Here is a 20,310-nt window from a genome sequence, read left to right as displayed (position 1 = left end):
ATCTTCAAAGTTTAAAATTTTAAGATAGTTCTAATACCCTAGGGGTAATTGTATACACACAGACCAGTGAAAAAAGTCTAATCGTTTTCTTATGTAATTTTTTCTCTAAATTTTTTAAGGCTTATAATTACACCCTGACAAAGCCTGATTTTTAAATCTGTTTTAAAGCCTTTTTTTATAATATATAGATGTAATGAATTATCTGAATGAGTCCGTATGTACTGTAATTCTTCAACCTTTTCACATGTTTACAAGGTGTTTATTCAAGCATACCCTGAAGACATTATTCTGTGTAGACTGATAAAATTATGCTTTTTGTAAAACTCTGAAGCTGGCCAATCTAACCAGTGTAGTATTGTCTCCAAAATCAAATTAAAAATTTAGTGTGCACAAATTGTTCTGAGTGTCCATTTAACTTTACTGTCAGTGGATTTGGTTTTCTGTCAGTGGATTTGGTTTGGGATTTGGTTTTCTGTCATTGGATTTGGTTTTCTGTCAGTGGATTTGGTTTTCTGTCAGTGGATTTGGTTTTCTTCCTGCATGTATAATAGACGGCTAGTATGTGAAAAGATTGAATTCAGCACAACAAAGAAAGTTGATTTGCATAATAATTAATGTTGTGATTTTGCATCCTGCCAGCCTTGTCTGCTTTGGCTAAATGTGCAAACTTTAAAAAAAAAATAGCGAGAAAAAAATTGTTTGTTTGGGATGACACACTACCCATGTGAAAAGTTCAGTTGGAAAAAGGTGAGTTTTTTCTACAATTAAAAATACGGTTGGCTGAAAAACTTTTTGTTTGTACAGCTAGAGAAATAAAACCATACTATGATGAAAGAATTTCTCGTGCACAGTTATGCCAACTGTTTTTGGTGGGATGCAAAAACCATTATAGAAACATTCTGTTGGCCTTAGTTTCTCATGAATGTTACCTGAACACAATGGTGTTAATCAGTTTGATCATTAATCATTTATGCGAGCACAGGTAGCTGATAAATCCACCTGCCAGCCAGACATAGCTGCCTGACGTGAAGATAAACCATCCTGTTTTTGGTGCTGGTATTTATTCTGGGTCGTGACTGATCTCTTTTGAGACAGGAAGTAGTTGTAACGTGGGTAAATGAATCATGTGCGATTATGATCTTAACATATTACACAATTTCAAGTACATATTCATCATACCTGAAGAGTTCGGCTAATGAAAAATAATTAAACCTCAGGTAATTAATGTATTCACAGGTAGATGTATAATAATTTATATTTAACCCAAACGTTTGACCCCAAAAGTGCATTTTTACAGGCAAATATTAATGTCACACAAAAATTGTTTCTGATGCTGCTGAAACTTACATTTTTATGTGTCATTGTACCTTCCAAACAAACATGAAAGCACTTGTCATAGATCTGTAAAGCTAGCAGAATCATGCAAAATGGGCATCAGTGTGGAGCTTTCTTGATGATAAGTGGTTGACAGTGCTTTGTGACCAAGAGGTTGACACTACTTTGTGACCATGCGATTGACAATGTTTTGTGACCAAGCAGTTGACAATGCTTTGTTACCATGCAGTTGACAATGCTTTGTGACCAAGCATTTGGCACTGCCGCGTGACTAAGTGGTTGATGATGTTTTTTAATGATCGTTCAGGGCAGCCTGAATTTATTGGAGATTGCTAATTTCTTCCTCCAACATGGTGTGCATACTTTAATTATATGTCACACAAGGAAAAGCTCATAAGTATCTTGCCAAACGCCGGTGGTTTACCTCTGGCTCTCCTGTTTACCCCAACCGTGACACTCATTGCAATATCACATCAGTAAAAAAATTCTTGAGTATGGTGTTAAACAGGAAAATTAAATGAATAAATCAAAGGAAAGAAAGAATGGATGAATACATTTATTTATTTATTTATTTTTATTTATAATTTTGTTAGTATCTATTATTTTAAATACTGTCTCATGTTGAACTTCGCTGTCAAGACATGCCATATAGTATACTTGTTGTCCTTGGATCTTGAAATGTGTGACATTTAACATGACACGAGGCATTGCCAGTTTCCAGAATCTCCATTGCTCAGTTTTATTTGACAGGAGACAAAACACCATGCCTGCATTGTCACGTCACATTTCTGTATTACTTTAAATACACAAAAGATGTGTTATTCTGTGGAATGAATCAGATTTGATGTAATCTACAAGTCATGCATTTGTTTCATTGAATACCTGTGCAGTCACCTGTGCAGTTTTTTACCTGTTTGTAAAAATGAGGGTGTAGTTTTGCTTTCAATGCTTTATAGGTCTCTACTTGTGCATTGTTTATGAAAAAAACACCATAAAAAATGTGACATGTAAAGATTCGTTATAATCTGCAACTCATGCTTTTATTTTACTTTTAATTACATTAAATAATCCCTCTGTTTTTATGCATAATTTCGTCAATGGTTGGAAATGTAAAGGCATTTGTAGATTCGGCTGCTCTTACTGCATGCCGGTCATTATGGTGAGGTAAAACATAGATTCCCCAGCTCTCACTGTATGGAGGATATTATGGTGAGGTACAATATAGATTCCCCGGCTCTCACTGTATGGAGGATATTATGGTGAGGCACAATATAGATTCCCCAGCTCTCACTGTATGGGGGATATTATGGTGAGGTACAATATAGATTCCCCCAGCTCTCACTGTATGGAGGATATTATGGTGAGGCACAATATAGATTCCCCAGCTCTCACTGTATGGAGGATATTATGGTGAGGTACAATATAGATTCCTCAGCTCTCACTGTATGGAGGATATTATGGTGAGGTACAATATATATTCCCCCAGCTCTCACTGTATGGAGGATATTATGGTGAGGTACAATATAGATTCCCCCAGCTCTCACTGTATGGAGGATATTATGGTGAGGTACAATATATATTCCCCCAGCTCTCACTGTATGGAGGATATTATGGTGAGGTACAGTATAGATTCCCCAGCTCTCACTGTATGGAGGATATTATGGTGAGGTACAATATATATTCCCCCAGCTCTCACTGTATGGAGGGTATTATGGTGAGGTACAATATATATTCCCCCAGCTCTCACTGTATGGAGGATATTATGGCGAGGCACAATATATATTCCCCCAGCTCTCACTGTATGGAGGATATTATGGTGAGGCACAATATATATTCCCCCAGCTCTCACTGTATGGAGGATATTATGGTGAGGTACAATATAGATTCCCCCAGCTCTCACTGCATAGAGGATATTATGGTGAGGTACAATATATATTCCCCCAGCTCTCACTGCATAGAGGATGTTATGGTGAGGTACAATATATATTCCCCCAGCTCTCACTGTATGGAGGATATTATGGTGAGGCACAATATATATTCCCCCAGCTCTCACTGTATGGAGGATATTATGGTGAGGCACAATATATATTCCCCCAGCTCTCAAGGTATGGAGGATATTATGTTGAGGCACAATACAGATTCCCTGCTCTCACTGCATAGAGGATATTATGGTGAGGCACAATATATATTCCCCCAGCTCTCACTGTATGGAGGATATTATGGTGAGGTACAATATAGATTCCCTGCTCTCACTGCATAGAGGAGATTATGGTGAGGTACAATATACTACAGTGCTCAGTCAGTGACAATCAGCATGTTTTCCACCAATATTATATATATATATATATATATATATATCCCGTAATTTTCCTGTGTTAGTGATAAACAACAGTGACATAAATTTTCAATATACCACTCATTGTATAAATAACCTGAAATTTTGATATGTCACAAGAACTTTCATTGACAAGCTCATCCAATGAAAAAGTACAACAACAACAACAACAAAAAAACAAACAGGCTGGTGATCACTTACTCCACCATGACATTTGTTTTTTGGTACCAAAATAGTTAAGTTTTTGATACACTAGATAGGATAGATGGGAATAAAATTTGAGCTGGTGAAAGAAAATGAAATGCTTGACACTGTACATGCCAAAAACCAGGTATAGTCACAAACATAAGTTCAACTGTCACTGCATGAGGCGTCAATGACGGCAGCATGCCTCGGTGTCAGATTTTAATGAAATTAAACACCTACAAACTTACCTTGCTACTTCGTAGAGCACCAAGGACTTTCGTGTGTATGAACTCGTCTGCAACTGGTGTGCCTCAAGATTGTTCTTGGGTCTAGTTCATTCTCTTTGCCACAACAAACACTATAATTGGGCTCATTGTGACCTTTTCATTCAACATCACGTCTACTATCGCACGGAAAGCCCAAAACGGAACCAAAATAAAGCCTTTTGAAATGTCGTAGACACTGTTTTTGTTTCATTCTCCAAGTTCCTTTTGGTTAATAAGACTAGCAAATAGGTTTGAGGTGAATTGTTTGCGTTAAAAGCCTAAATTTGAATATTTCATTCGGTATGATTTTTGAAATCAGCGCTCCTCGCACCCTGAAAGTCATCGCGTGACGTCATAGAGGTACGACCTAGATTAAGATCCCACTAATGGAGCCAGATGTTTCGACAAATGAGCAGTTATGAATGCTGATATTTTTGAAAGAAATTAAAGCTTGTCATCTTATCACACCAATGGATTGTGTTATGCTTTCTGTTCTCAGAAATCACAGATTTCCTCAAAGTTTTCAAGAACTATATTTTGGGAAATGTGTTTTATGGTCCCAACCTTTTCACACATACATAAATTTGTATGCATCTCATTTACATACTTGTTAAAACAAATAAAAATTTTCTTCTTTATCAACCACCTGAAACCGTTAAAAATAAATTATGATGAGATATAGGATATGGACTTCATGACTCATTATTTCAAATTTTCCTTTGTTCCTTGCCAAAGGCTTGGAACAAATGAAAATTACACAACTCATTTAATAAATCTGATATAATGGGTCCCTCATTGTACATCCACGATTTCTGTATGTTATGCGTGGGAAAGTTTATCAGTAACTTCGTAGTTATTGTCGTAGAAGTGAAAAATTTTTGAGTATTGCATTAAACAAGTGAAATAAAGAAATATTTGATTGGAATTTTATGTACACGTACCTTAAGCTCATTGTAGTTTCACTTGGCTGCCCTAATTCTTCAGCCTTTTTCAATCACCACTGCGACCAAAATTTTGAAACATTCTGAGAGAATTATGGGGTGCAGAGAAATAATTTGCACCGTTTTATGAAGTTTGCACCTTAGTGATAAAAACAAATCATTTCTGGTGTCATTCTCAAAATAATTGTATGCATAAATTCCACAGAAAAAAGTTGCTGTACAGGTTGAAAAGATTGATTGTTTACAGTAAATCAGGCATATGAATTGATCAAACTGGACATTGTGGGAAGTCATGAGTTTAAGATTCGTAGGCTGACTAATACAAGATGTGTTCAGTTATTTGGTGAAATACATTTTACTGCAAGATAAGAAACACACTGATTAAGTGAATAAATATTGCTTTTCTTAAATTTGTGGATGTTTTTGTGTTAGTGTAGACATGCTTATGAGTGTTATGAATTAATAAATAACAACGTAAGACAACGATCCAAGAAAAAAAATATATTCAAATTAAAATCAGATTACAGATGTGTGAAAGTAATTAATTATTTTTGTCTTTTTGTCAAACCTTTTTTTTATTATATAAATGACACTGAGGTAAATTTGTACTAGTTGAAAAGGTCACTGCAAAAAAGAACCAGTTTTTGTAAACTTAACCAACTTTGCTGTATTAACCCTGGTTGTCAGTTGATATCTTGAAGGTTAAATGTCTTATCTGTATTTATGATTCAGAATATATTCTTCATGAAAGCTAGCATACTAAACATTCAGCAGACAGTTGGGATTGGAGGGGTGGGGAGCCGGGGGGTGGGGGGTGGGGGGAGAGCAAAACCATACACATGCTTTTAAAGTATGTCCATTTATTATAGATTTCAAGTTAGTTATTTGTGAGAATCTGTAAAATAAACAGTCTCATGTTCTAGAGTTCAATTCCAGTGTAGGCCACGTTTATAATGAAGAAATAAATAAGAATTGAACTTTGGTTTTATTGATTTAATATTCTGGCATGACTGATGTTTCATGCCTCATTATGCTTACTGGGCAAGGTCAGGCTTTTGGGTGTATGGATGGATCCATTACATCCTATGTTCCACCACTCTCTTCTTGTCATGTTATACTTTTCACTCCATTCCCGGTGAACCCAAGAGGGGAGTTTTGATTTCGAACTCTTTTATCGATGAAGGTAGAAAAAATCCAACCTTATCATGTGACCTGTCAGTAATGTTAGGCAACTATTTTGGATCATATTCACTGTAACATGGGTGTCCCAAAAAAGTGTCAAAAAAGTAATTTAGAGTGGAGGAATGATAGAGAAGATTGAGAATTTGAATGTTTGTGAAGTTGAAAAGTTCCTAAAGGAAAGAGATGTCATTTGTGCCTCTGACCAGCCTCAATAGCTCAGTTGGTAGAACATCTGCTTAAGGGTACGGTAGATCCATTGTCAATCCTGGGTCGGATCACACCTTAAAAGAGGAAGTTGTAGCTTCCTCGCTTGGCATTCAGCATTAATGGAATAGTGAAATGACTGGTTGAGTGGTATTAGTATAAAGGCTGAGTCCCCCTATTGTGACGCCATGACATCACAGAAAGATTGAACATTTGTAACCAATGTTGACCTGTTTGCAACACCACTGCTTATGATTGGTCAGCTGCGTGTTCTTGATTGGCAGCTCGGAAAGGTCTGTTGAAAACAAAGCCTTGATTAAAGCTCTCGACCCCATTGGTCAGAAATTTGACCCAGATTCATACACTAGGATTGTCAAATAGACTCCTAGAATTTGATTGTCGTTAAATAAAACTGGAAAAAGCTGAATTTCATATGCCACATTTTTTTTTTAACACATTGTTTTTTTTTTTTTACTTCTACAACTTGTAGGAAATACCATTCGCAGTATGTGCATTAAGGCATATAATAAATGGTACCTTTTATTAACCTGACAGTCGGTAAGGGCCCAAAGTTCACTTTCAAATGTAGGTTTAAAGGAATTTAATCTCAGATCTTAATCTCTTTAGTTTTGCTCTTGGGTGATTGTCAATTTTGTTGTGTTATATTCAGTTGCCCAAGGGAATCATCCATGCATTAATTTTCTCAAACATTAATAATTAAATTTTAATTTTAAGTGGTAATAACAGAAATCGAAAAGCACTCAGCAAAGTTGCATGCATGTGGTATTGGAGAAACAGGTGGGGCTGAGAACATAAGTTCAGAGTTACTTTACTCAGAAAAGTAAATCTGGGCCCATGCACCTTTAACAAGGACAGTATTTAGGTATTCAAACTCCACTCTTCATTATTTGGTTTATTTTATATATTTTGACCAAAAAATATCATATCATGGTTTTGTTAGATTGAAGAAGTTAAGAAATATTTTTAGATATAGGCCTTCAGACCTTTTATATAAATGACGTCCTGTGACATCGTATGGTGTTGTGTGATGTAGGAAATTTAAAGTTTGCTAAACTTGTTTATGATGTCATTTTTTTCAGTCATGGCCTCTTGATGTGAAATATCAAACTGTATAACAACAGCGATAATATTTCACATGTGAAAAGTAATAATGTCTTACATAATGAATAACAAAAGTGATAATATCTCATGTGAAATAACAAAAGTGATAAAATCTCACATGAAATAACAAAAGTGATAATATTTCATATATGAAATAACACTTTTTATCACTGAAGGAAATCCTGATATTTCCCCTTTACATATATATAAGTTACACACTCTTTTATCTGATTGCATGGTGTTTAATTCCAAATGTTTGATATTTTGAACACTTTAGAATGATGACGTGGACAAAACTTGAGGTCATTCAATATGATTTGAAGGTGTAAAATTTTATTTATATCATTGGAAAACAAGGAGGTGGATAATACACAGGAAACCATCACATATGTATCTGAAATTAAGAATACCTGCGTGATAGAAAGTTATATTTGAGATGACCTGGGCTCAGTTTGAGGGCATCATTTTCATTTTGACCCCTTAAAAATGAGTGAATGACCAAACATTTTGACCCTTGATATTGTAGAATTTTGCACTTTGAATAGCTTGTCGTACCCAAAGTAAAATAGAATAGGTATGTATGTATTCATGGATTTGAAGGCAGGTTTACTGACTATTAAAGAGAGAGCTTAGGAGACAAAAAAAGATCATGATCAATTTGCGAACGTCTGAGTTGGCATGAAGCAGGTGCCAGAGTGACATTGTCAGATTGTCTGAAGCCTTATTGTATGTTTTATTGTCCCCTAATAATGCCTGTGGATAGTGTGAGTCATGGCTCAGCAGTTAAGCCACTTCTCTTGAAGCACTGGGACATACAAGGTGGGGGTTCAAACCCACCTGTGAACAGTGAATTTGTAGATTCCTCAACTGTTATTGTTTATGGGGCGTTGGTGACTGTGAAGGTTGATAACGCTTGTTTGATTGTTTGCACATTCAGTCTCATTAAAGATCACTGACATGGGGTGCATATTTGTACTTGATCAACATTTCTCTGATTGTCAGTGATATAGTTTTTGTACTGAATTGGCTTCTTGAAAAAGTTTTATGTCATGTTTTGTAAAAATGTCTTCGCCCTAGACAGCAGTAATATAATTATGTATATTAATGTATGTATATATATATAGAAATTATTTGTGTAATTTTCTTACATAGTTAAGCTTATTTATTGTCTTCTTTGGACACATTTTTTCTTGTTTCTAAAGTTTTCTTCACCAATAACATTGTTGAATATAATTGCACATGTATTTTATAAAGCCCTTCATTGAAACTGGTTGACTGACTATACATGGGCATGCATGCATTTTCCCATCTAAATCCTCAAACATTTTCAGCATGAGTATTGGGTGAAAGTATCTTTGACAGGTCATGATGAATCAGCCTGTTAAATGACCCCCCCCCCCCCCCACCCCCAAGTACTTATGTGTCATTTCTTTGGTGGTTTAGGAAGGAACAAATATATTCTAGTGATTTTGATGGTTTTATGAATATTTATATGTGTTGGGTACCAGTGTAATCAATGAGGAATCAATTTCTATGGAATAATATAAAACAGTTTTATGTTTTACCTTAATGAATGCATACCTAGATGTCAGGTCACTTGCGAGGAAAATACCTTCGAAGGTGTTGTGGTAGTCTTTGATCCATATCCATATACAGGTCCATATTTTAATCAGATGTTGTTGTGTGGTGTGTAATACCAAAATATTGAACTTGATTGATGGCAACACATAGCTAATGAATGATATGATTTGTATAGTGATAGTTACAGTTGTATTAGTAGCTGTGAGGTTTTATAAAACCTGTGAACCAGGGTATTATATTATCTTAGTTTGGTCAGGTAGTATACGAAAAAGAAGTGTGTATTTTATGACTGAGCTATCAAACTGTGTTGTCAACGAATGGCTGCAATACATCCAAACCTCAAGTATGATTCAGACACTGTGCCCGTGCAGTATTTGCTTCACCTATTAAAATTAAAATTTAAAATTTAATCTGCATGGTTGCAAGTCTTCTTCATTAAGTTGATTTGCATTTCACATAAAGTCTGGCGTGTAAAAATGCACTTTGAGAAGCACATGGTGACCTTAAAATGACACTTTTGATGCTGATGCTGAAGGTTTTTCTGACAAGAAATGAATCAGGCTGTACCATAAACTTTCGGTGTGGAACTAAAAGATGTGCAAATCAGTCGTTATCAAACAAATTGTGCCACTTGAAAAGTGTAAATTACATGTACAGATGAAATATATGATAGGCCCATAATTTGCTTAGAGGTGAGTACTTTCTTCCAACAGCTTTTTTTTAATATGTTGTTTTTCCCAGGATGTGTTTTGTTTTGCAGGATTTAGTTTTGTTTTTCCAAAGATTTGTTGTGTTTTCCCCTGGCTCAGTTGTTTTAGGTTCAGTTTTATCTTCTCTTGGATCTTTTTTGTGGGCTAATTTTTTTTTTAACCCAGCCTCATTTTGATATTCCAGATGAAGTTTTGTTTTTCCAGTTTTGACAAGCATGTTCTTTACAGGCTGAGGGGTTATTTTTTCCATGTTTTCTTTTTTTTTAACAGTTATAAGTTCAACTTGCTCCAAATGGTAGGGCAGTAATGTATTGTTAAGTATGACATAAAACACACACACACTCACACAATCAAAATAAAGTTATGTTCATTACACATGTATTTTTTAGGATAGTGAAGAAGGAAAGCCTGTCAGAATTTTTTTTTAGTTTATTATAGTGCAGAATAAACAGTCAGGCACTAATACTTATCTGGGTTGAAGCAAGTACAAAAATGAATTCATCACCAGAATAAAATTAAATAATCTGCTAATGGCAAATTAATAAATTGAAATTTTCAAACAAATGATTACCTCAGCCATCTCAGTATAGTATGTTATTACAAGTAGTTGATAGTGAAGAAACATAATATAACTACGTGTGATAGTGAAGAAACATAATATAACTACGTGTGATAGTGAAGAAACATAATATAACTATGTGTGATAGTGAAGAAACATAATATAACTACGTGTGATAGTGAAGAAACATAATATAACTACGTGTGATAGTGAAGAAACATAATATAACTACGTGTGATAGTGAAGAAACATAATATAACTACGTGTGAATTTGTTATTCATGCTCACATTGAAAGGAATAAGGGTACATAAAAGAAGATAGCTGCTTTCCCATCCTGACTTTTATCTGCTGCCCTGATTTTTGAAAAAAATATGATTCTTTAGCTATGGCAGGGAAAATGTGTGTTGTGGCGAGTAAAGGCATTTTCAATGGCATCACTATGATAAATTCCTTCGAATAAATTTTAAAAATTAAAGGAAATCTTTAAAAAATACTAATTTACTAAGTGGCCTAATTCTATATTGTACATATTGGAATGTTGCAACTTTGGTTAAATGCCTTTATTTCAAAAAAAAAAACAAAACTTTTTGTTACTAAGTCAACTGCTTTATTTAGTAACTCTATGATTAGAGGTCTTCTGTCATGTCTGTTTTTCTTTCATCCACTTTATCAGTCAACATTTCAATGAAATTAAGTTTAAGTGTGTATTTTTTTCTTTCTCTTTTGTTCAGATAATTCGGTCAGCACGAAAACTTGACCTGGTGATATGTCGGGTGGGGAGGATTCCTGGTTCCTATTCTGTTCACCAGTCCTATATTTGGGTGGATCCCAGTGGCCGGCCGGTGTCTCCACCCCCAGAGCTAGAGCAGATTGGTCAGGCCCGGTCAGGTGACCAGAGAAGGAGTGGCCTGATGCTACTAAAAGCTGCAGATGAGCGCAAGGTAAATGTTTAGTCAGTTTTGTCAAACTGAACTTTTGCCAACTAACTTTTTAATAGCTTAATTAATGTTAAAAAATTTGTGAAGTGCAATGTGCATTATAAAACATTAAAGTTCACAGATCAATTTTTGGGGTTCCTTGCACTATCAACATGACTGATATCAAGTAAATGAAATTATTTCAAAATTAAGTCATTTCTTGACATGAAACTTATTTGTATATGTGAGCATAAACACTTTCAGTTTCTCTTAATTGTCAGGTACAGAGACAAGCATACACTTGAAGATTAAGTTTCCAATGTTTTCTACAGTAGAGAATTTTGTTTTACACAAAATGATTGGTTGGAATTTCAGATAAACATTTTCGTAGAGGATGAGGCGAGCTTGGGACTGATGATTCGAGGGGGGAGGGAGTTTGGGCTGGGAATTTACATCACCGGGGTGGACAGGAACTCTGTGTCTCACAGAGCAGGACTTAAGGTGAGTATGTTGTAGGCTTGATCCATCATAGGGTGATGAGACTTTGGAGGAGATGTCAGTGTTATACATCACAGACTGGGACTTTGGAGATGTCAGTGTTATACATCACAGACTGGGACTTTGGAGGAGATGTCAGTTTTTACACATCACAGATTGGGACTTTGGAGGAGATGTCAGTTTTATGCATCACAGACTGGGACTTTGGAGGAGATGTTAGTTTTTACACATGTCAAGGTGGGACTTTGGAGGAGATGTCAGTTTTACACATTGCTGGGTGGAACTTTGGAAGAGATGTTATTTACACATCACAGGCTTGGACTTTGGAGAAATGTTAGTTTTTACACATCACAAGCTTGGACTTCAAAGGAGATGTTAGTTTTACACATCTCAAGGTGGAACTTTGGAGGAGTTGTTAGTTTTACACATCTCAAGGTGGAACTTTGGAGGAGTTGTTAGTTTTACACATTACAAGGTGGGACTTTGGAGGAGATGTTAATTTTTACACAACATTGGCTGGGACTTCAGGGGAGATGTTAGTTTTACACATTACAGGCTGAAACTTTGGAGGAGATGTCAGTTTTACACATCACAGGATAAGACTTTGGAAGAGATGTTAGTTTTACACATCAGAGTATGAGACTTTGCAGGAGATGTCTGTGTAACACATCACAGGTGGTGGGAGTTTGGAGGAGATGTTAGTTTCACACTTCACAAGGTTGGACTGTTGAGGAGATGTTAGTTTCACACATCACAGACTGGGACTTTGGATGAGTTGCTAGTTTTACACATCACAGACTGGGACTTTGGAGGAGTTGGTAGTTTTACTCATCACAGACTGGGACTTTGGAGGAGTTGGTAGTTTTACTCATCACAGGATGGGACTTTAGAGGTGTTAGTTTTAGACATTACTCACTGGGTGAGACTTTGGTAGAGATGTTAGGATTACATATCACTGGATGGGACTTTACAGAAAGTATTAGTTTTACTCATCACAAGGTGGGACTTTTTAGAAGGTGTTAGGTTTACTCATCACAGGGTGGAACTAAACTGTTAGTTTTACATGGGATGGGGCTTACACTGTAGGAGCTCTGCACATTGCAGAAGAAGGTATTAGTTTTAGACATGACAATATATGACGTCAGGTGGATATTTTGCGAGTTTTACATATCTGTAGGCAGACATATATGTAAGGAATGTTAAGCCTGAAATTAAATTGCAAGAATATGAATATGACCCCAACAAAATAGCTGTGGAGTAAACTTAACCACAAATGTTTTTTACCACAGGGAAATTAATAAATATTTGTTATGCATCATTCAGTTGGTCAGTTTAACCTCTTGTCTCATTTATCCAGATGGGTGACCAGATTTTGGACATCAACGGTCAGAGTTTTCTGGACATCTCTCACACGGAGGCCGTCAGCATTCTCAAGGACAGCAGTCACATGATGATGATCATCAAGGATGTTGGCAAGATTCCATATGCCAAAACGACGATCGACAAGACGCTGTGGCTTTCGTCTGATCAGATCCGCAGGTCGCATTCCAACAGAGAGTAGGTGTTTTACTGTATTTGAGCATATGTATTACACTTGGCCATAGAATGTCCTGGGGTTTTTTTTGGAGAGAGCGTGGAAACCCTGGAAAATGGGATGGAAGGCCTTGAATAATAATCAGGGTGTCCAGACTGGCAAGCTGGAAACACCAGATAATTTGTCTACAGAAATGCAGGAAACTCTGAACACAATAGTCTGAAACCCTTGGAAACCCTTGGACTGTGCCATTTTTCTACTTGAATTAACACAAGTGATAAGATGGAAGTCTCTAATACTGGATTCCATTGATGTTTTAGATGGCTGTAGTGCAGGCTCTGTGGACAAGTCCTATTTTTGTGTTGTGCTGAAGTGGGAACAAGCTTGCAAGTTCACACTTACGCCTTGCAAAAATAGAATATGTCCACATCAACTGGTATTCTGTTCAAACCCTATATTTTATACACCAAAGATTACACAATAGGGGGGTTTCAAGCGCAAACTCTTTTAACGATAAAGGTAGAAAAAGTCCAACTGTGTCATGTGACCTGTCAAAAATGTTAGGCAACTATCTTTGATCACATATACTGTAACATGGGTGTCTGAAAAAGTGTCATAGTAATTTTGACTAATTATGGAGAAAATTGAGAAGTTGAACGTCTGTGAACTTGAGAAGTTTCCAGAGAAAAGAGGTGTCATTTTGTGCTCCTGGAACAGGGTGAGACATTTGATTGGTAAATTAATGTCAACAAAGGTTGCTTAATATTTTTCACCATACACATGACACAGTGGGATAGTTTATACCTTTGGTGACAAAAGAGTTCCAACTCCTGACTCTTCTTTTCAGCTTGGGAGGGAACTTTAGCACACTTTAATCAGTGAAAATGAGCTTTGACACAAAACTAAGGTGTTAAAATTCATGGTGATCTTTTTATGAATAGCACATCATTATGTTTAGAGAGAAAAGATGTAATGACATAACAATTGCTACTGTTGACGTGCAAGATGAATGTTGCCATTGGTGATGTGCAAAATGAATGTTGCCGATAGTGGTGTGTAAAATGAATGTTGCCAGTGGCGGTGTGCAGTATGAATGTTGCCGATGGCGATATGCAACATGAATGTTGCCAGTGGCGATGTGCAGTATGAAACATATACGGCACAATGCCCACAACATTAGTAGATAGACAGTGAAAGGTGTATAATAATTTGGTGTAATTTTGTGTGCCCGCGTGAGACTCCGTAAACTTTGTGGTGTTACAACTATGTCTACACAGCTGGGTCACATAAGGATATACAATTGGCACACTTTTTAGCTTGTTGCTACAAAGTGCAGCGTCCAATAACAGGGAATGCAATATATTAGGGGTGGTATCGTGAAAAATATTGCATGTTTTGAGTACACATGTAGAACACAGTAGGACGGGGTGGATGTTCCATTCCCTGTGTGCATATTAAATTACACACTCCATGACTTGGTGTATTATGTATTAGAATCTATGTTTAACAAAATGTTCGGGGTGGTATCTCAAGAAGTACTGCATTGACCTTTACATGCATGTAATAACACAAGGGGAATGTTCCAGCCCTGCTGCTCTGTGAGCATATTAATTACTGTAAATATTCTGAAATCCTCTTTTTGGAGTTTTCTTGGTATGAGTTTCTTAATGTGCTCTGTGTACAGCACAGCCTCTAGTCTTGACTAGAATTGTCATACTATAGTTGTCTCCCCTGAGTGCGCCTGGTACGAGGAGTTCTCTCCCTTACCCATGTTCTGTTTTTGACCAGCTGACCCAACTGCTTATTTCAGTTGTTGCTTCTATGTAATAATAACAAAATTAATAATCTGTGTGAAATTAATTATTTAATTTTTAGCTTGAATTTAAATTATTATTATTTATTGTTTTTTTTTTGTGAACAGGCTATCAAATCCATACAGAGAAACAGTCGGTGATACTGGAAAAGTAAGGAGGATTATATTTATCATTTTTGCAGATGTTTACCCAATGTTCAGTTTGTTTCTTCATTTTTTTTCGGATTTATTTCATAACTGGGATCAAATATGATGTCCTATTGTATACAAGATCATGCTTAAGAATATTTCATTTTTATGAGGGCAGTCCAAATGTTGGTGGTTTATCCCAGGCTGTCCGTTTTCTTCCATTTGTAGAGAAATGCAAACATTTTTTGTTTATTTCATTAAGTAACTATCACATTAATAAATAATTATATGATGCAACATAGCTTTTGTTCTGTAATTTTAAAATTTTAAAAATTTTCTGCATCAGGTGTTTTCAGATTTTTTTTTTGATCAGTTGTTCAATTTAGAACAGTGTACTATGACTCAGAATTACTTCAGAGAGAACATTCTTCATTCATATTATAAATGTTAACAAACTCTCATGATTTCAGCAACCAGCATTTCTGCGAGGGGCCGGGTCACAGCTGATGCTGAACTCCATGGCCACGCAGCAGTGGGACATGATACAAGAGCGGGCTCGTCAACTGCTGAACAGCAGCGAGCAGGAGACGTTACGTCTGCACGCTGATGATTACCAGAGATGGTTTATCCGTGTGGAGGAGCTAGTACTCTCCCTAAGTGACTTACTTAACACAAGTGCTAAGGTATTTCACTTAACTTATCTGTCTGTTTGTAAAAACTGACAGCGTGAAGTGATGAATTGTTGTGTATGGTGTTCAAACAGGCCTGAATCAGTCTCCATCTGTAATTATACAGCACCGAAAAAACGGTGGCCATATATGTTGCCATGGGAACCAAGAAAATGATGAAGTACTGTGAGCGAAAAAGGTCACATTACACATGTACTCAAAGTGTTGCCGTGGAAACTTTGAAAATGATGCCATCCTGTGAGCAAAAAATTTTTACTTTGAACTTGTACCCAGTGTGTTGCCATAGAAACCATGAAAAAGTTGCAGTTCTTGGTGGGGGGGGGGGGGAGAGAAATCTTACATTGCACATTTTCTTTGTGTGTTGCTATGGAAATTGTTGCTATCATGTGAAGCAAAAAATCTAACATTGGTAATTTACTCATTGGCAATTTACCTCTACAGTTTTGCTCTCCTTTCTGAATAACAATAGGTGTTTTTAGTATTTTTTGTGTTTGGAATTTATTAATTGTGATTATTTTAAATTTATTTGTAGTTTTCGCTTATGACTGAAATCAGGAATTTGGTGTACCCCAGGGACCTGGATAAGTATGACGCCCTTGTCATGAGAAGAGAAGTTGAAATGATCAAGGTACAACAGCTAATTTGTGACTCCCCCATAACAAGTCAGCTCCAAGCTGTTAATGATGTGGCCCATACCTGTGTTATTAATAAAATGCCAAGGTAGTATTTAGGAATCATTGGAGGCCATAGGCAAATTTTAACTAAAAGGCACTAATATAGAGTACCAATACCACAAATGTATAAGAAAAAAGTTTATCTCAGTGAGATGAGATCAGTAATAGATGAAAACTGGCAGATTAATATCTGTTTGATAGATAAGCAAAGTAACTCAGAAGAAATGCGTTTTGTTGATCTTAATATTTCAACTTTAAGTCATTATCAGCAGAATCAGTGTTCCAAGTGACATGGTATTAGCCAACCAAATTTGAGGGACAAACAGACTTATAGGGCTTCTTATCACGTATAAAACTAGTGTTACATGTAAGACTATAGAAATTTACATTTCTTTTCACATGGTTGGCAAGGGCCTCCGTGGGTCAATTGGTTAGCGCGATAACACAGTGTAATGACCTAGGAGCCTCTCACCAATGTGGTCGCTGTGAGTTCAAGTCCAGCTCATGCTGGCTTCCTCTCCGGCCATAAGTGGGAAGGTCTGCCAGCAACCTGCAGATGGTCGTGGGTTTCCCCCAGGCTCTGCCCGGTTTCCTCCCACCATAATACTGGCAGCCGTCATATAAGTGAAATATTCTTGAGTACGGCATAAATCAAATCAAATCAAATATCATATTTGGCCATCAACTGTATTAAATTGCTTTGTTTACAAATGTTACTGTGTAAATAATTTAAACCATTGGTCATTTATGTTACAGTTTGTATAATATGGGATTTTACTGGTATTAAAATAAATACACCATATTTCATCATTGCGAGACATTTTCATTTATCAAAATTCCTTTTTGAACAGAATCGTCAGAAGTATTTGGCAGAAGATGACCGATCATCTCCGGAGAGCATCGAGCCTGATTATTCCCCTTTACCTTCTGACAGAGTGAGTTTGCATGTGCAACTACCATTAGTGTTGTAAATATAGTGTTGTACTTCTGTTTGTAAGGGAGGCAACGCAGGAAATGACACAAACCCATCAATAACATACAACAGGCCTATATTTAAGCAGTACAAGATGTACAGGAAACTGTGACTGGCCAGTCTCGCAGGATGGCCGCCTGTTATACACCAGTTATGACCAGCTCAGCAGCGGTTACCAGACTCCCTGTATATTACCATCGTCACCTGGGACCTTTTACCCAAGCGGGTTTTCCATGAGCTCACAGGTTGGAGGTGCAAGGTCACGATTGAGAGTTCACCAAAGGGCAACTATTATGGCCTACTAGATCAAACATAAAGTGCTCTCCCTTGTTTACCCAAAACAGTGATAAGTGGAAAACATACTGTGACATGAGGATTTTCATTACACAGAAATATGAAAAACAAATCAACTTATTTACAGTTGTCTTGTTACATATAGTAACCGTAACATGAATAAGTACAAGTAGCTTCACTATACAGATACAGGTTGCTATATTTGTAACAATTTTATGTGGATACCCTAAATAGCCATATACGTAACATGTATGGAAATGAGTAGCTACATATTTGTAACATGCATGGGTACAAGCAGCTATCTATAGCATGTATGGATACAAGTGGTAATATTCGTAAAATACAGATAGCTATGTTTGTAACATGTGTGGACACATGTAGCTACATTTGTAACATGCAAGGATGAAAGAAGCTATCGTAAAATGTACATTAGCTATATTTCTAAATGCCTTTTTATTCGCGGACATAAACTTTCGAGGATTTGGAAAGAAGACACATTCGCGGGAATCAACTTTCGCAGATCTTAAGAGAATTTTTGGACAACTGATAAACAAAAATCAAACTTCAATACAGAAATGTCAAGTAATAAAACAACTCAAGCATTCAAGTAACAATGTTATCATTTAACTCCATTCCATTCCATTTTTTGTTCACCTTAACCTTAAATTAAGTACACAAGTATACACGAGTAATGCATTAGACGGGAATAAAGCTCACAAGAGCTTGTCCTATTCCATGAAAAGTAGAACGTTATGTAACAGAGTATATACATAGATTAATGGTAATGATATAACATTGTGACATATATAAACATACATGGTAACAAACAAATGTTCGCAATCAGGAAGCATAAAAGATGTTGGAAACCTTAGGATGAACTTTAGGGAACTTTTTTTTGGGTCATTAACCTACAAAAGCAACCAAAATGCGTCTTAATCAAATTGCTCAAGGAGATATAGTTTAAGCCTGGATTTAAAAAGAGATTTTAGTGGAATTTATAATACGAAGAGTGGTGGGTAGTTTATTCCATTCTCGAGGGCAAATTGTTCTTAATGAAAAGTACGATAAGTTTGTACTGTACATAGGTCTATTATAATCCAGTTGAGTTGCTCTAGTCGCATAGTGATGGGTAGCAGATTGTTTTAACAGATAAGTTTCGAAGCTGGGAGGAGTAAGTTCGGGATGATAAAAAACTCGTGTGCTAAGAGTGATACAGATAGAATGTTCATCTCTCGCAGTGGTAAGATGGATAGTTGATGAAACAGAGGGGACGCGTGATCATTTCTTTTTGAATAAGTGATAGTTCGAATGAGGCATTTGTGGAGAATCTGTAAGGGCGTGAGATGAGTTCGATATGTATTGCCCATATGTTTACGTATGAAAGTTAAGGATATATAAGAGAGAAATACAGAATAAATAATGTTTTCTTGTTAACAGAATGCTTTACGTGGCTTATCAACCTGAGATTTCTAGACACCTTTGAACCAATATAGTCGATATGGGAAGTCCTTTTAAGTTTGGAATTTAAGACCATTCCAAGAAATTTGAATTTATATAATCTTTCTATTTCATTGTCACATTTTTTAAGAGAGGGTGGTGAGTTTATTTTCTTTTTAGTGAGAGGGGTTATGAGAAGGTATTTTGTCTTCGTAATGTTCAGGGATAGGCAGTTGCAGCAGAACCAAGTATGAAGTTTTCGAGTTCATGGACATAGTATTACAGAGATCATTTATATTGTCAGAGGAGTAAATTGTACTGGTGTCATCTGCAAACAAAATAAAGTGAAGAAGGTTAGATATATGAGAGATATCGTTGATATAAAGTAAGAACAAGAAAAATCCTAAAATAGAGACTTGTGGAACTCCACATTGTACAGATTCAGTTGATAAGGTGTCAGAAAACGATACACACTGAGTTCTGTTATATAAATAAGTTCTAAACCAAGAGTTACTTATACCTCTGAAACCATAGTATTCAAGTTTACGTAAATGCATGGCATGATTTACTGTATGAAATGCCTTTGAAAGGTCGAGAAATGTGACTATACTGTACATGTACAGTTTGTTCTCCTTGTCAGTCGCTAATTTATCATACAATGAAGAAGCAGCCAGAGATGTTGAGTGATTTGCTCTGAAGCCATAGTGGTTTTTTATCAATGATACCATTAGCTTCTGCATGGCTAAATACTGCATTTGAAGTTATTTTCTCAAGTATTTTACTGAAACAGGAAAGTACGGATATAGGTTGGTATTTTTCCAGTTGGTTGGCCTTTCCTGCTTTGCATGCAGTCAGAAACTTTGCCTGATACCTAAGATAAGTTGATAATTTGTGACAGAGGGGCAGAAATGTGATCGGAGACAAGTTTAA

General features: G+C 36.3%; 1 protein-coding gene across 1 annotated transcript in view; it reads left to right on the top strand.

The window, feature by feature from the left end:
• Positions 1-20,310, top strand: part of LOC135480827 (whirlin-like) — a 36,270-nt gene that overhangs the window by 12,354 nt on the left and 3,606 nt on the right. Inside the window, exons 3-9 of the mRNA XM_064760755.1 lie at positions 11,154-11,363; positions 11,715-11,840; positions 13,195-13,394; positions 15,293-15,335; positions 15,784-15,996; positions 16,535-16,630; positions 17,528-17,611. Of these exons, the coding sequence (XP_064616825.1) occupies positions 11,154-11,363; positions 11,715-11,840; positions 13,195-13,394; positions 15,293-15,335; positions 15,784-15,996; positions 16,535-16,630; positions 17,528-17,611 (972 nt within the window). The remainder of the gene's footprint in view (positions 1-11,153; positions 11,364-11,714; positions 11,841-13,194; positions 13,395-15,292; positions 15,336-15,783; positions 15,997-16,534; positions 16,631-17,527; positions 17,612-20,310) is intronic.

The sequence above is a fragment of the Liolophura sinensis genome, chromosome 13 (assembly GCF_032854445.1).
Source record: "Liolophura sinensis isolate JHLJ2023 chromosome 13, CUHK_Ljap_v2, whole genome shotgun sequence".
Taxonomy (NCBI): Eukaryota; Metazoa; Mollusca; class Polyplacophora; order Chitonida; family Chitonidae; genus Liolophura; species Liolophura sinensis.
This window is presented reverse-complemented; position numbering and strand designations above follow the sequence as displayed.